This window comes from Neopelma chrysocephalum, unplaced genomic scaffold (assembly GCF_003984885.1).
Source record: "Neopelma chrysocephalum unplaced genomic scaffold, ASM398488v2 Primary Assembly neopelma1_139, whole genome shotgun sequence".
Lineage (NCBI taxonomy): Eukaryota > Metazoa > Chordata > Aves > Passeriformes > Pipridae > Neopelma > Neopelma chrysocephalum.
Window position 1 is genome coordinate 57410 of NW_020897801.1, and position 15188 is coordinate 72597.

Consider the following 15188-nt stretch of genomic DNA (forward strand, 5'->3'; position numbering starts at 1 on the left):
AACAAACACCAAGTTACAGAGTATCATAAAAAGTGATTCCAGCCAGGCAGGCTTGGGTATTTTTGTTGCAATACTAGAAGTCAGGCTATTTTCTCTCAAAGGAACATCAACTGCAACCTGAAACATACTGTGCCTGTCAGATTATTTGTGCTATCCTACCTTCCACCAGCAAGATGTCAATTCTAGATACTTCTTGTATTCTCCCCTACTACCTCCAAAAATTTCCAAAAACAGTATCATGCCTTCTCCAATGAGATAATTGCCAAATTTCTCTACCCATTTTCAATGATAAATCAGTTCACCATCATAGTTTGCTACCACGGAAATGGATCTGTTTTGTCAGAGCCATTTTCTTTTAAACACAAAATAAAGGCCTGCTAATCTGATATCATTTGGAGCAGCAAGTGCAGGTGGACTTGAAACAATTTTTGTACTAGTACTGATTCTACCAGTCCCAGGAACGTGGGTTTTCTGTTTCCTGCTCTTAATCTTTCCTGTACACTGGAAATCCTCTTTACAGGGTGTGCTACAGTATCACAGTAGCTCAGCTGCTGCAGCAGAGCCCTGAGAATGTCTAGGAAAAGGCTGTCAAGGTGGGGCTGAAATACAAGTTCTTAAATTAAAAACACAAAACAAAACATAGCCACTTTTCATTGGAAGAGCTACAAGACTGTATTTGTCCTTAATTTCTTTGATCAGGTACCCAGAGATCTGTCAAATCACAATACAAAAACAAATGCTGTGAACAGTTCTAGGCAGGAAGAGCTCAGTTAGCAGGAATGCTAAGCTCCGGATATCTAACTCTTTGATCTTTCCACTTCACCTTTTAGGAGATGAAAGGAAATCTCTGCTCTTGTAGGTAGAGAGTGTGGTACAATATGGGGGTACAACAGACATTTATTTTACCGTAGCAATTCCCAGATGAATCCAAAATAAATGAAGACTTGGCCACAGTCTAGTCTGCCTCTTCCTCTATGTCAGTCCTATTTAATTATATCTGCCCCTGAAGAAGCAATCAAAAAACATTATGGGTGACAGGGTTTTCTATCACTCCCTTCCTATGCTTTCTGACAACAGCCTGCTTTCTGTTCAAGCTTGTGCACTGCTTCCCCTTCACTCAGATGCTTCTCTATTTTCCCTCTATTCCCACTCTCACATTTCACCAAGATCGAAGCCCTCTGCTGGTTAAGTGCTGCACTCTGTCCCAGAATGACCCTTTTCAAATTCTTCCCTGCTAAGTCATCCAGCGAAATACAGAGAGAGCCTGTTACAATACCACTCCACTGAGTGCTGGACAGTCTCCCTTCTGCTGCAGAGCAGCCTGTCTGAAAGTCATTTCCAGTAAAATTCCTACTTTGAGAATGGAAAATTTCAGGCACAAACTTTCATAAAAAGTTACAGTGAAATGAAAACAGAGGAAACTAACAGAACCTGATGTACTGTTTTAGTACATCAGACCTTCAATGTTAACTTCTTGCCAGAACACACTTGTCACAAAAGTGTTATTTCCCAGCCATTCAACATTGCCCCAAGTAGTTTTCTCTCACAGCTTGGACTAAGCAAAGAACATCAGCCATTCTGGTTTTTTTAGAGGCCCTTGGGCTTTTGCTTATCACATTAGAGATACACAAAAACACTTGCAGAGCTGAAGCTTTTAGTATTTGCTTTAAAGCCCAGAATTTAAAGTGATTATAATCAATTTATATTAGGAGAATCAGCATTAGAAGAGAATATTGCTTGGAGTCAGACACCAATTCTCTCCTCCTTCTGTTTTAAGTTAACTCAATCTTTTCTGTTTGGTCTATTGTAAAGTACTGCAACCAAAAATGTTCAATCTGGTCTTAGTGATAGTGGAATAATTTAAAAGAAGCATTTTGAGATTACAAAATATGTTCTCAATGTAATGGTTAGTATTTATCAGAAATAAAAATTTTAAATTAGTATGACTCCTTAATACCTTCTTATCAGAACCAGGAAACAAACCACCTATTTCATAAATACTTGCAGAACAACTCCCTTCATGTTACATTTTAACCTGTCTGAGTTCACTTTAAGGTATACTTATGCAGTTATACAATCAGAATCCTACCTTACATTTACCATGTAGATTTGTTATGCACTTAGAGTTCTGGTGTCTCCCTTCATCCAGGGTGTTCAGAAAGAACCCTCTTTCTGCCAGGCCTACACAACTTCCTTCAGAGGAATATTCATACTCCAGATCTACTCAGACATCAGAAAAAACAAAACAACCCAGAACAAAACAAAACTACAGGAACATGGAAGAATATCACTGCTTTTACCAGGGCCCAAATACATTTTGTGAATAGTCTGAAGCAGCTCTCAGACAGAAACAACTTTAAAGCCACTACCTGCAAGTATTATGAAAATCATAAAGAGCCCTCAGGGACAAACACACTTCACATACCAAAAAAACCCCAGTATAAGTGTATTTTTCTGTGCTCCCAGAACAAAGCATTAATTTTCCAATTTGCAAGATCATGATGCAGGATTTTCTTAGAAACTCATTTTTACTATATTTGCCAATGGTACCTTGTGCAAGCACAGAATTCCTTCCTGTACTATGTGCTGCCTACCATGCCTACCAGAGAGGGCAAGGTTTCTACTGCTTAATAAAATCCCATGGGTTGCTGTATAGGCTTCAAGTCTTCAATGGACTAAGTTTTCTACTAGTCAAAGTATACTATCACTTCAGCAAAATATAAACTGAATTAAACATTAGTGTATTAGTTGTCAGACACACCAAACCAGCTCTGTTTAAAGAGATGCTCAGACTCATTGGTCACAAGTTCATCACACTCAAGTGTTCTACATGTAGCAGCAGACAGCTGCCATACACAGGAACTTAACACTGACACCAGATGACTTTGTGAGGGATAATTTTCCTTGCTTTCATGTAATCTCTAGAGACAGCTGATATAATCCAGCTACTCCAGCATTACTATCATTTGAGCATTGCTGAAATAACCATCTCATTACACGCAGTAATGAAACTACTTTATTATAAGCAAAATCAGCATTTATATCACCAAGAAACCACGACCTACACACTTTTCAAAGAGCTACCCACATAGAAACTGCTGTACTTCGAAATCAACTTGTACTTCCAACTAGAGAAAAAAAGTATGGAGTGTTACAAAGAAACAAAACCAATCAACAAAAATAATCAGAAAAAAGCAGACCTCATTATGTAGCATCTGCCAATATCCTGGTCCTTCCAGAAAACAATAGGCACTAGCTCCAATTCACGGAATTCCAAAATAAAAGTGATTGCTTTTTCAAGTTTGCTCAATATTCTCTGCTTACCAATTCCAGACATGCTGTTTGGCAAAAACAATCTACTAGTCCACACAGTGTGCTCTTCAAAACCATTTTAGCATTTCCTTCTTCCAAAAAAGAAAACAGCACAAAGTCACTGAGTACATATACTGCATCTTTGCAGGGAAAAAAAAAGGAAAAACATTGGGGGTGTGGAAGGGTGTCTGATGCAGTGAAAAAGCTACATAGACAACTCAAAGGCAACAGTAGAAGCATATCTGAGAACGTGGAGAAATGCAGGAAACCATCTTCAGTATTCTGCATTGAAAGGGTAGCCCTTGTGATTTTTGCACCTGGAGGAAATCAAAAAGCAAAGATTATCTCATGCCTGAAAGACGTTATATGCAGCTGTAACCACTTCAAAGAACCACCACGGGGGGGAGATGAACCCTATAAAAGCAGAGCCAGTTCCTCCGTTTTCCTTGGTGACGCTGTGTTTGCAAACAAAAAGATTTCGAGTGCCTTCTGTAGTTTGGGCTCCAAGCACCTCAGGCGATGTGACCTAGGTACTTTGTAGACAACTAACTCAAAATTTTGCTGTTTACTGACAGAAGACCTCTTTTTGCAGCCTTCCAACAAAGATTTCCTATCTGGCTCTAGGCTTTCAAGTTGTAAATCCTCCTGTTGCTTTCTGAGTGTTTGTCCACTTTCTCAACTCCTGAACAGCATACAGGTTTTGTAATATGCTTAGGGGTCACGGCATAAAGACAAAATACCACAAGCAAAGTTAATCAAGAATTTAAGCCTGCATCATGCTCATTTCTCCAATATGAATAAGAAGCTTCCTGTTGCAATTCCAGCTACTAAAAGCTTCTTGGAAACTGAACTGAAAAAGAGGTTTCGTCTATGCTCACCATTTTTTAGTTCATAAAATGAACATTGAAAAATCTTACTCTGGAAAGTTATTTTGAGCATGACTCCTTTGGAAACTGAGTTTGCATATTGTGAATTTCAATTAAGCCTACTATCTATAACTTCATATACTGAACTATGTGATAACTTGACAGTTTCTTTTCTTTAAGCTGTTACTTACATGGTCATTTCACAGGCTCTCCAGTTTCTATTAAAGCTGAGAATAGTTGCCATCTCCTCTTTAGTCAATTCAAAGTCAAACACCTAATAAGAGAAAAAGCTGAAAATGACCTCTTTGACAAATCGGTGCTTGTAAGCAAAAAAAACAAAACAAACAGAACAAACAAAAAATTCACAATATTAAAGAACAAGTCCACAGTGTAGAGTGCTTGTTAGAAAAAGTGATTGGAAAGGAAAGAGACAGCTCTCTGGATTTCTGATACCCCTCTGGAGGGAGGTGGGCAGGGAGAGGCAAGAATTAAAAAAAAAAAATCAAGCTGCAGTCACATGCATCGGTTATTTTAAGAAGTTTGGAGAGCACTGAAGCATTGCACAATGCCTCCATCCTCTATCTGTGAAAGATGCATCCTTCTGTCCTATTCCAAAGAAACAGCTACAAGACTTCAATATTCCACTGAATGCAACTAAGTGTTCGGAAGCAAAATCCTAATACTGGTTTCAGTCCAAGATCACAGAATCAAAAGCAGCAACATAGTCCTGGTATCCATAAACCTTTTTCTTAATAATGCTTGCTCTACAGAAGTCTTTTGTGGTGTGCTACTGCATTCAGTCCCCAAACAAGCTGTCAGATGACTCATTCACATGACATAGAACAGGAAGCATCATGTAATGTGACTGCTCGGATCACCAGGACAGTGTATCCAAAAGCTTTGTTCACCCCTGCTCCCCAACTGTAATCTTAAATTCAGTCCTCATTAGACAGTAGGCAAACATATGGAGAGAAAAAGCCTAGTCCTCTTGTTAAAGTATCAGTTGGGAAGGGTGAGAAAGGATCTGTGTTTGCTCTGCAGGGAGAAGCCAGCTCACTCCTAATGCCTTACCTTGAAGTTCTCCACAATGCGCTGTGGTGTGACAGACTTGGGAATCACAATCACATTTCTCTGGATGTGGAATCGAATGAGAACCTGCAAGAGGCATATCACTGTGTAAGAGAGAGGATGGTTCTTGTTCTAGGCCAGCAGAACCTGTTCCAGCAGTCATTTGATGCAAACAGTACAATTCAGCAGAATTAACCCATTACTTGGAGCTGCATTTCAAATCATACCTGAATTCTAAGCAGCACCTTCTGAAATGCAAATAGAGAAGTAGTGGAGCCCCACATAGGTCTCCTTTCTCCTCTGCCATGCAGTTTAGCAATACTCAGTTCCTTTGCTTCGCACCAAGACTTTTAGTAGGCTATTCAAGTGTTCACTTCTCTGCAACAGGACTTGAGACGGGAAGGCTGAAGCATAGCAAGAATTGAAGATGGGTCAACAATATCTTTCTTGTGATGGTTAGAGTGCCTTTGCAAGCGTGCACTGAAGGCCTCACAGTAAACCTGCATTGCTACTTAACACCACGGGTGATAGGGAAGGAAAAACCACCCTGTCCTTTACATTGTCATTAATTGTCCTTCATGCTGTGCTACAGGAAGCAGTACTCTGGCACCTACCCACCTGTGCTGGGGTTTTGTTGTGCTTGGCTGCAATCTCTTTGATCTTGGGGTCATCCAGAAGGGAAGGATCCTCTGGCTTAGCCCTACACAAAGGAAAGAAGATGAATGGCAAGAAATCTACATAGATCTAACCTAGCAGAGATCTGTATTTGAATGAACCATTAATGCTGCACATGTAGTCTCAGTGCTTCAAGCATAATCCACACTAGCTTCCTTCCAAAGCAGTCTTACCATGGTCTGTCAGGAGAGCCAAGGGGACTGTACGCTGTCACAGAAATCCCTTTGGATTGGCAGTACTTAATCAGCTTCTCCTGGGTAAGGTACGGATGACATTCAATCTGACAACATAGAAGTATAGAGATTGACAGTGACTTAACTGCTTTAACACGTTCCAGGGATTAGTTTTTAATCAAAGGCTAATTTTTGTTTTACCTTGGAGTCTCTAAACAGTATTATGCAGCCTTTGTTTTCTGTATGCCACTACCCCTTTTCTACTATTTGTAGTTCTCCTTGCAATGAAGGGTTCAAGGGCTGTAGAAAAACTCCTTTTAACTTTGCTGATGCAGATCATCTCCAACACATGGAATGACCAGCTACATAATTGCTTCAATGAGACAATTCAGTAAAATGCACACACAGGAGAACCGTAAAATCATAGCAACAGGATTGCAGATCAGGAAGTATAAAGTTCTCTTTTCATCCTTAATTAAACATGCCATAATATTTTTTTTTTATAGCTACCACATTAACTTCAATACTAGTATTGTTTAATTTGGTTTTGTTTGCTTTGTGTCAATACTCACCACTGAACACCTCCAGTCTGCAAATGGTGAGAATGGCTACCTGCTACAGATTTTAGACCTTCGACCCACTGTCCATTACAGACTTCTTAAAAATGCATGGGTACTTCACATGAATTTCCATAAGAATAACTACATGACAGAATACAGACTCCTTAACAGTGGATCTGCATTCTGACAAGCGAATGCACAGATATGCAGTATGGAACAGAAGCTACTCATGTGTCAGGAGGCAGTGAATGAACATGAATATTCGATACTTTGCACAGAGGGACTTTCAGGATAGTTTTCACACCAGGGAGTACTACTTTTCTTTCAGCAGACAACATCAAGAACCATTTTGATGACGCTGCCATTCGAGACTCCTGCAGCTGCACTCTGAGGGAGGTCCCTAGAAACTTGTGCTGCTGGCAGGTGAAACAAGAGAGAGCAAAACATAGGATCAGTTTACAGCCTCAAGCACTTTATTTGTGGTTCTAGCTGCTTGCTGTTATCAGAAGCCTGCATGCTTGTTTCCCTTCTGAGACATGCTGGAATATTAAACAGAACATGTAGCTCAGTTTTTGGGAAAAGTTTATTTAGCTTCAGCAGCTCCAGAAAGACAGCTACTCGAGAGCATTCAATAGGCAGAATTTATATGACATAAGTAAGGCAAAGTCACCCTTACTGGCACTCACATTGAAAAACTTCTGACCTAATATTACATTTGAACCAGGATGAAAAGCCTATGATGTCCATTTAAACAAGCATCTTAAGATACTGCAACCCACACTGTACATGTGTGTACTTAAGAGTCAGATTTCCTTACGAATTAAGTACTAGTATCATTGTAATGTAATTACTACCTTGTCAAATTAACTTCTCAACACAAATGAAACCAACACACATCCTGATTGCATTGAAATTAAGAATGGGAATGACATGAAGACAGTAGATTACATGTGAAATATCTGCACAGAGAAAGTGTTTTCAAGGAAGCACTATCACTACTAGGCCAACTGATAAGTGTTAATAACAGATAAGCATTCAGGCTTGCAAGCAATTTTTTTCCAGAAGCAATAAATCATGAAGGACACGGACCAAAGATCTCATGCTCTGGGCTAAACTTCGTAATAGTAATCAGCAGGAGAGGTCCAAGGTCAGTGACTTCTGTGCAAGAGACAAGGGTAATTATTATACAGTGAAAGTGGCAATGAAGTGTGGCAGAGGTTGAAAGGCATCATAAAACTTACAGTAAGTTTTCTAAAAGTACATTGGGACTGATAATGAAAAGACACATTAGAGAATCATTCCTTTTGCTCATCAGAACATTTCAGTTTTATGTTGAATAGACTTCCAGAGAACACTTCTATTAAGCTTTCTGAAAAAAAAGGTGTTAAACCCTCTTTTCAGTACACATGTTCAAGCTGCCACAATAAATCACCCAGTTCTAGCAATGAGGTATCAATAACTGGGACTGCAGTCCTTCAAACACCACAGTAACCAAGGTCAAGACTAGGTAGACCTCACAGGAGTCTATCCTGGGACCTGTCCTCTTTAACAACCTGTGCCATGCTACAATCGTGTCAAACTTGATGGCAACACCAAACTGGGGGATGACCAGTCAATACACACAAGGGCAGGGATGCCATTTCAGAGGGACCCATTCAGGCAGGAAGAATACGCAAATAAAAACCCTTAAGGAATTCATTAAGGCCGCACACGAAGACCTGCACCTGGGAAGGAACAGCCCAAAGCCGTGCACCTGGGAAATAAAACCCTCCTGGCAAGAACACAGGCTGGAGCCTGACTGCCTGCAAAGCAAGTATGCTAGAAACAACCTGGGGGCCATATTAGGCTGAGCTGGACATGAGCCAGGAGGGAGCCCTGGCAGTAGGAACACAGACAGTAAATTGTGCGAAGTGATCATCCGTCTCTACTCACACTTGTCAGACTACCTCCATAATACTGTGTCCAGCTTTCCCCCCATTCCCAGCCCCCCCCCTCAGTAGAAGAAAGACTGACAGACTGCCATGAATTGAGCAGAGGAACACCAGGATGGCTAAGGGCTGGAGAACCTGCTGTCCTGGGAAAGGCTGAGTGAGCCAGGCTTATTCTGCCTGGAGAAGGGAAGGCTTCAGGCCTGCTAGTAGCAGCTTTCAGTACCTAAAAGAAGGTCATCCAAAGACAAGCCAAGCTCTTCAGTGCTACATGGAGGAAGGCATGAGACACAAGCTGAAACGAGGTTGACACTGGATATAGGAAAACTCCCTCCCTCCACCATACAACCAAGGCAGGGGGTCAGGCAGCAGAGCACACTTCCTAGGGAAGCTGCACGGTTTCCATCCCTGTAGTTTTTCAAGATGGATAAAGCTCTGGACAACCTGGTCTGATCTCACAGCTGATGCTCCTCTGAGCTGTGAATTAGAGCAGATTATCTCCCAAGGTCTCCTGCAGTCTGAATTTTCCTAAGATTTTATTCAAGTGTTGCTTATGTACCTGGACACTTCTACTCTGTGGCCTACCTTGCAACTAGATTTCCTCCTTCCTCCTAACCCTCATTAAGTCTGTGAGGGGTCTATAAAGCATGTTCTTGATTAATTCCCTCAGTCAGAAAGAATATGCCGTGTATACTCCATTATCTCTTACTATAACCTTATTTCAAAACGAGATGTTAGTCATTCTTAAAAAAAACCAGGAAACCACCATACGACAAAAAACACCACCATCCAAACATTTGCTTGCTGTCACTTTGCAGCTTACCTGGTTATTTGCAGGCTTGTATTTCAGCCCTGGCTTGTTCAAGATTCTTTCAATCTGCTCATGGTTGAAGTTGGAGATTCCAATGGCTTTTACCAGACCAGCATCCACCAGCTCTTCCATTGCCTAACAGAAAGAAAAAATCAGCCTCTAGCACACAAGGCAGGGCCTGAAGAACACATTCTTCCTGATATGGCTTTGTTTCCTTCATGAGAAGCCTGAAATAAGTGTTCAGATTTTCAGAGTTCAAGTTTGAGGGAAAAATCACCTGGAGAACTCTTGTACTTGTGCCTTGTCTCCCCTGTCACCAATGCTCAAAAGCCTCATTCTTTGAGACTGGGGATATTCACAGCAAGTTAGAAGTTGCAAGTAATGAAATTATACTCAACAAACCACTATTGTGCCAGTGAGCCCTTACAAACAGATCTAAATACAAGACAGTTTAGGCTGCTGAAGGTAAGGAAAACATGGCAGAGACTGCTAAGACCAGAACACATTATGCTCATGCTGCAGCTAAACTTACCTCCCATGTCTGTAGAATATCTGTGTTGCTGGGGATAGCCATGCCTTTGTCATCTGTGGGGAACAGCTCCTCTCCTGCCTGTCAGTGAGGGAGAAAATGCTTGAAACACTCTTTATGGGGAGGTTGGTAACATGGCCAACTGTAATATGAAGAACATACTACAAATTTGTACTGCAGGACAAGTAATACTTATTATTACACTAATTTATTAGATACTAACAGTCACTATCTACAGTCTCCAGTCTTTTCATTTGTTTTTGCATGGTATTATGGCTTTTTTTTTTTTTTGCTAGCAGTCAACCCAGTAAGGACAGGTACTTGTGGTGCACACTGTGTCCCATGGCTCATCAAAATCAAAATGATGAAACTTAAGTCTCCACTTGTAATACAGAAAGTAGGACTATAGCCAGTTTACAAAAATACACAGTTTGTATCTGGGTGCATTGAAGCGTTTTATTGGAATGCACAAACAGGACCCACTTAAGACCTGGAATATGTTCAGCTTATACTGGATCAGACCTGCTGACAGGTCTCTTTCATGGGAAGACTCAGTGTTTAAGTTGCTGGCACAGAGAATGCTGGAGCAGCCTGTGTCCCAGTTAGGGCTACATGCCAAGTATCAACTTCATTCAAAACAGTTATTTTCCACTGATACATTATTACACAACAACATATTTTCACTGCGATAGTTCTATCCATGTGAAACTCATTTTAAAAACACAGATGCCATGGAGAACAGTTATGTCAGAAGCAAGAAGCATAAAGAAGATTTTGATCAAGTTCTAACTGAAAGACTAACCTTGGACATATTCAAACTGCAACACCAGTTCCTTTGCATGCAGTCAGTAAAAGAGCTAGGAATTATAAAGTTCAAACTTTTGAAATCCAAGGTCTATGAAACACTAAGGCTTCTATAGCAAAGGTTAGTTCAATCTGTAATGTCTTAAAAGACTTAGTGATTAAAGACAGACACAATCTCCTATTATGCGACTGTGTAACACACAGAGGAAAGAACTTCTGTCAGATAGCAAAGTATAGCACAAAGAAGGAACCACACCACTGTCAGTTGAGCGTACTTTGGATGCACAGAAGGCAACACAGGCAATAATCAAAAGGAGAGAGAACTTCTGCTTGCAGCAGGGAAACCCACCCCTAGTTCAAGGTCTACCTCTTCCATGAACAAAAGGGCAGCAGGTGCCAGGTAAGCATAAACCTTGGTAAGGTAAGGATCAACAGCCTGGCTTCACGTGGCCACAGTAAAGCTGAGCAGCAGAGCAGTGCTGGCACGCAGCAGACACGTGATGATCTGTAATAGCTGGAGCAATCACTAGGCTATAAAGCCATACAGCTCTTCTAAACTGCCAATCACAACAGATAAAGCAAAGGGCATTGCTGTTACCGTACCTTAAAACCAAGAGGCCAGTGGATGAGGTAGAGATCCAGGTAATCCAGTTTTAGAGCAGCGAGAGTCTTCTGGCAGGCTCCCTTCACCAGAGGCTTCTCATGAAACGTGCACCACAGCTAGAAACAAAACGCCAAGGCACACTATAACCTCCTGGGTTAAATCTCTCAGAACCCTTCTGTACTGTTCAGGAGAGTGCCTGTCCCATTCAGAAGGTGATGTGAAACTAGGTCATCCTACAGCTCTTCAAATGGGGTTTGCTCTGTGAGCAGGACTGGCCTATGATACTGGACAATATGTGCTGTGGCAGCACACTGCACAATGTCCTGGCATACAGCAGAAGTAGTCTTGTTTCGTTCATTAGGACTTTAATTAAAAACCACCTACTATATGGTCATATACTGGATGAAAAAGGACAGCATAACTTCATGCCAGGAAAAGTTGAAAGCATCACCTACATTTGTGACACATACTCTGGATAATTCTCCATACAGGATGAGGTAAAGTAAGAAGCTTGTCTCAGGAACGGTCTAAGTGATGTTCTGAATACTGCATCCCAGAGCAGGAAAGTAAAGAACTCAGAGATTACTTAGGGAAAAAAAGGTGTCTCCTGGTATCCTATATCACCAGATCCATACCTTACTGACGACAAAGAGGTCCTCTCGTTTCACAACACCTTCTTTGATTTTTTGCTGGATCCCTTCCCCAACTTCATTTTCATTTTGGTACACATAGGCACAGTCCAAGTGACGGTATCCAGCATCGATAGCAGCCATCACCGCAGCTGTTACTTTCCCCGGTTGGGACTGAAAAAAACAAGCGACGGCAAAAAAAAAAACAAACCAAAATTCTAATCAACGTATTACTGAAAGCCTTTCTCACAGCAAGATAAAATTAAGAAAGATGCCCCATCCGAAGCAATCTCCAACTAAAATAATGCAAAGCAGGGAGCCCTGGCGGCGGCCCGGCCGGGGTGTCAGCGGGGGGGTCACGACAGCGCCCGCAAGGTCCGGGCCGCGCTCCGGTCGCGCTCCTTTCCCTTCCATCGCCCCCCTCCCCGCCGCCGGCGAAGGCGAGCCCCGGTACCTTCCATGTGCCTAGCCCCAGAATGGGCATCTTGGCCCCGGTATTGAGCTGCACGTAGGTGGCCATTGCCGCGCCGACACCACTACCACCGCCCCCGCGCGTTCAAACGCAATTAATATCGGCCGGCCCGGCCCGCCCCGCCCCGGCGCGGCCTTGTCGGGGCGGGGCCGGAACCGAACCCGGGGCGGTGGCGGCGGTGGAGGAGGAGCGGTGTGAGGGGCTGCGGCTGCGGGACCTGCTCTGGGGAGAGCGTTCCGCGGTCGTGCCGCCGCACCGCATTACCTCGGTCCTTTGGAGTCACATCCCCGGGATGGGGATGATAGAGGAGGCACGACATAGACCTGTCGCCCTAAGAGCTGTTGGCGGGTCGTGTGCCTCGGGAAAAGGAAGGGCTGAGCCCTTTGCTGCCGCAGGGATGGTGTCCTAGGCTGGTCCCCCTTATCGACGTCTTATGGCCCTGTGTGCTGATGCAGCGAAATGACAGGAGAAAACCCGATGTGTCTGGCTTGTGAGAGCCAGGAGAACCTGTTCTTTGCTCCAAGTGGGACAAATGCAGCTTCCAGTGCGAACTGTGGCTTAGGAGTATAGAATCATAGAATCAGCTGGGTTGGAAGGGACCTCTGAGATCAAGTCCAACCCTTGATCCAACACCGCTGTGGTTACAAGACCATGGGACTAAGTGCCACATCCAGTCTCATCTTAAAAACCTCCAGGGACAGAGAATCCACCACTTTCCTGGGCAGCCCATTCCAATGCCTGATTACTCTCTCTGTAAAGAAATTCTTTCTAATGTCTAACCTAAACCTCCCCTGGCACAGTTTAAGACCATGCCCTCTTGTCTTGCTGATAGTTGCCTCGGAGAAGAGACCAACCCCCACCTGGCTACAACCTCCTTTCAGGGAGTTGTAGAGAGTGATGAGGTCTCCCCTGAGCCTCCTCTTCTCCAGGCTACTGTCTTCAGTAGTTTATGATATAGTGAGTTTAATAAAAAATAACTTTATTTTTAATTTTGGAAGACTTTTTTTAAAGTGCTTTGAAAGTTGCAGACGAGGAGCAGTGACTTTTTCATGAGTGGCATAATGATCATATTGTCCCTCTGTCCTTAGGGACGTGCTGAGGACATTTCAGAATAAAATGCATGATTGTAATCATACATGGTAGTGTCCAGCGATCTCACATCAGAAACTGGCTTTGACTTTTTTTCAGACAAGCAGATGCTGTTCTGCTGAAGAGGTCACAGCACAGTGGAAAAAACCAGACTTGCCTGGAAGGCTTTGCTGCTTATTCACGTGTAGAGAGTTTCTTCAGATGCGAGTGTTTGCTCTGGGTGCCTCTCCCTGCTCTCTGCAGCTTCATATTTTTTGCTCCATTTAACTAAGAATGAGCAAGGTAATTGCTTTTCCTCTTTAATGTTCTTCCTGTTTAGTGTCAGCACATCAGCCATCCCTGGCAGAATGGGATGTGTTTTTACCTGGTACACAACTTGGTGCTTATCTCTTACTATTTAGGTTTGTTTTTCCCTGATGGTTTCTCTTCAGGGAGATGCTTCCATCTTGTCACAGGATGCTTCAGGTAGAAGTTCTGTATTTTGTTTTTGCTGTTCACTCTTGTGAGTGGGAGCCTTCCCCCTCACAGCTGTAAGAAATCAGCTTTCTACTGTTTACTTCTCCCAAGGGTCTGGCCGGGGCCATCACATGGTGGCAGGGCCTTGAGGGAGGAAGAAGTACTGCACGCGTCACTGTGTGACAGCCAGCCTGCTAAATCTTATGTACTGTGTCCTTGATAACATGGCCAACTGTTTCTTTACACTGAGCTGGCAAGGAGGAACTGTGCAGGGGAGGAGGGATTTTGTTGCCTTTCCAGGTTTTTTTTTGTTTGTTTTGTTTTGTTGGGTTTTTTTTGTTTATGCATGTGTGAGATGTTGCACTGAAACAGGATGTGTGGTATCACGAGTTTTCAGTTTGTTTTTCTGACTTTGCATTTAGTTACTGTAATTTCACCACAATTTGTGACTGGAGACACAGCAGTATTTGGAACCTGAGAACAGGACCCGAAATAATGGAAGTGGGTATGTCCTTGTGGGGGTAGTTTTTACCAGAGACTCAGTGGCCTGCAGAAAAAGCACAAAGTAGAGAGGTGACAGAGTTGCAAGGTGCAATCAATCTCTACTCCTGAGGGAGAAAGAGAGCTGTGAGGGTCTGCAGCTTCAGAGGTACCAACATATACAGGCTTAGCTTAAACCAGGGTTTGGAGGTGAGAGCATGTGGGTTTCAAGCTTGAATCCCTGGGAAATGAAGTGGAATCTTTAAATGGGAGATTTATCTTGCTCTATGGGGGGCTCCAGTTCAATCTCTGGGTGCCAGGAGGCAGATCTGAGGGGCTTGGCCGGCCCTGACCATAGAAGACCTCAGCCTATTTTTTACTCTGAACTCAAATCAGTCTAGGAGCATGTCTTGGTGGATCTCCCATCTTCTCAGAGCTGATAAGGCTTTTTGTCTTCACACTAGTATTTGTTCTTTAATCCCACCTGCTTAAATAATAAGCCCCGACCATAGGCAAGGACGAGCAAGTGCTCCTACCATCCACCTGTGGTGGTTACTGTGTGGGAAGGGTGGGTTTATTCTGTCAGGGGAAACCTGGACAGGAGGAAACCATGAACTGCCCCGGGGTGGCCAGAACCAGTTCTGGATGGCTATGAAGCCAGTGCTGCCATCTGGTGTGACTGAGCTCCAGCAGATGGGAAGCACCTGTGTGTGTGTTTCCCCAGTCCCTCTG

The 15188-nt window shown here is 43.0% G+C and overlaps 1 protein-coding gene across 2 annotated transcripts; it reads right to left on the reverse strand.

The window, feature by feature from the left end:
• Positions 1 to 2993: 2993 nt before the first annotated feature.
• LOC113975575 (aldo-keto reductase family 1 member B10-like) lies at positions 2994 to 12549 on the reverse strand. Of its 2 annotated transcripts, XM_027699744.1 has the most exons (10): positions 12414 to 12549; positions 11966 to 12133; positions 11330 to 11446; positions 9926 to 10003; positions 9406 to 9528; positions 6095 to 6201; positions 5865 to 5946; positions 5250 to 5333; positions 4370 to 4452; positions 2994 to 3629 (listed from the first exon to the last, which is right to left on the reverse strand). In XM_027699744.1, exons 1-10 carry the CDS (start codon positions 12477 to 12479, stop codon positions 3587 to 3589), a joined length of 951 nt encoding a protein of 316 aa, XP_027555545.1. In that variant the 5' UTR covers positions 12480 to 12549; the 3' UTR covers positions 2994 to 3586. The 2 variants fall into 2 exon arrangements, with proteins under 2 accessions (XP_027555545.1, XP_027555546.1); XM_027699745.1 differs by lacking the exons at positions 9926 to 10003; positions 11330 to 11446; positions 11966 to 12133; positions 12414 to 12549 and adding an exon at positions 9671 to 9682 and having other exon boundaries at positions 9406 to 9550.
• Positions 12550 to 15188: the final 2639 nt, after the last annotated feature.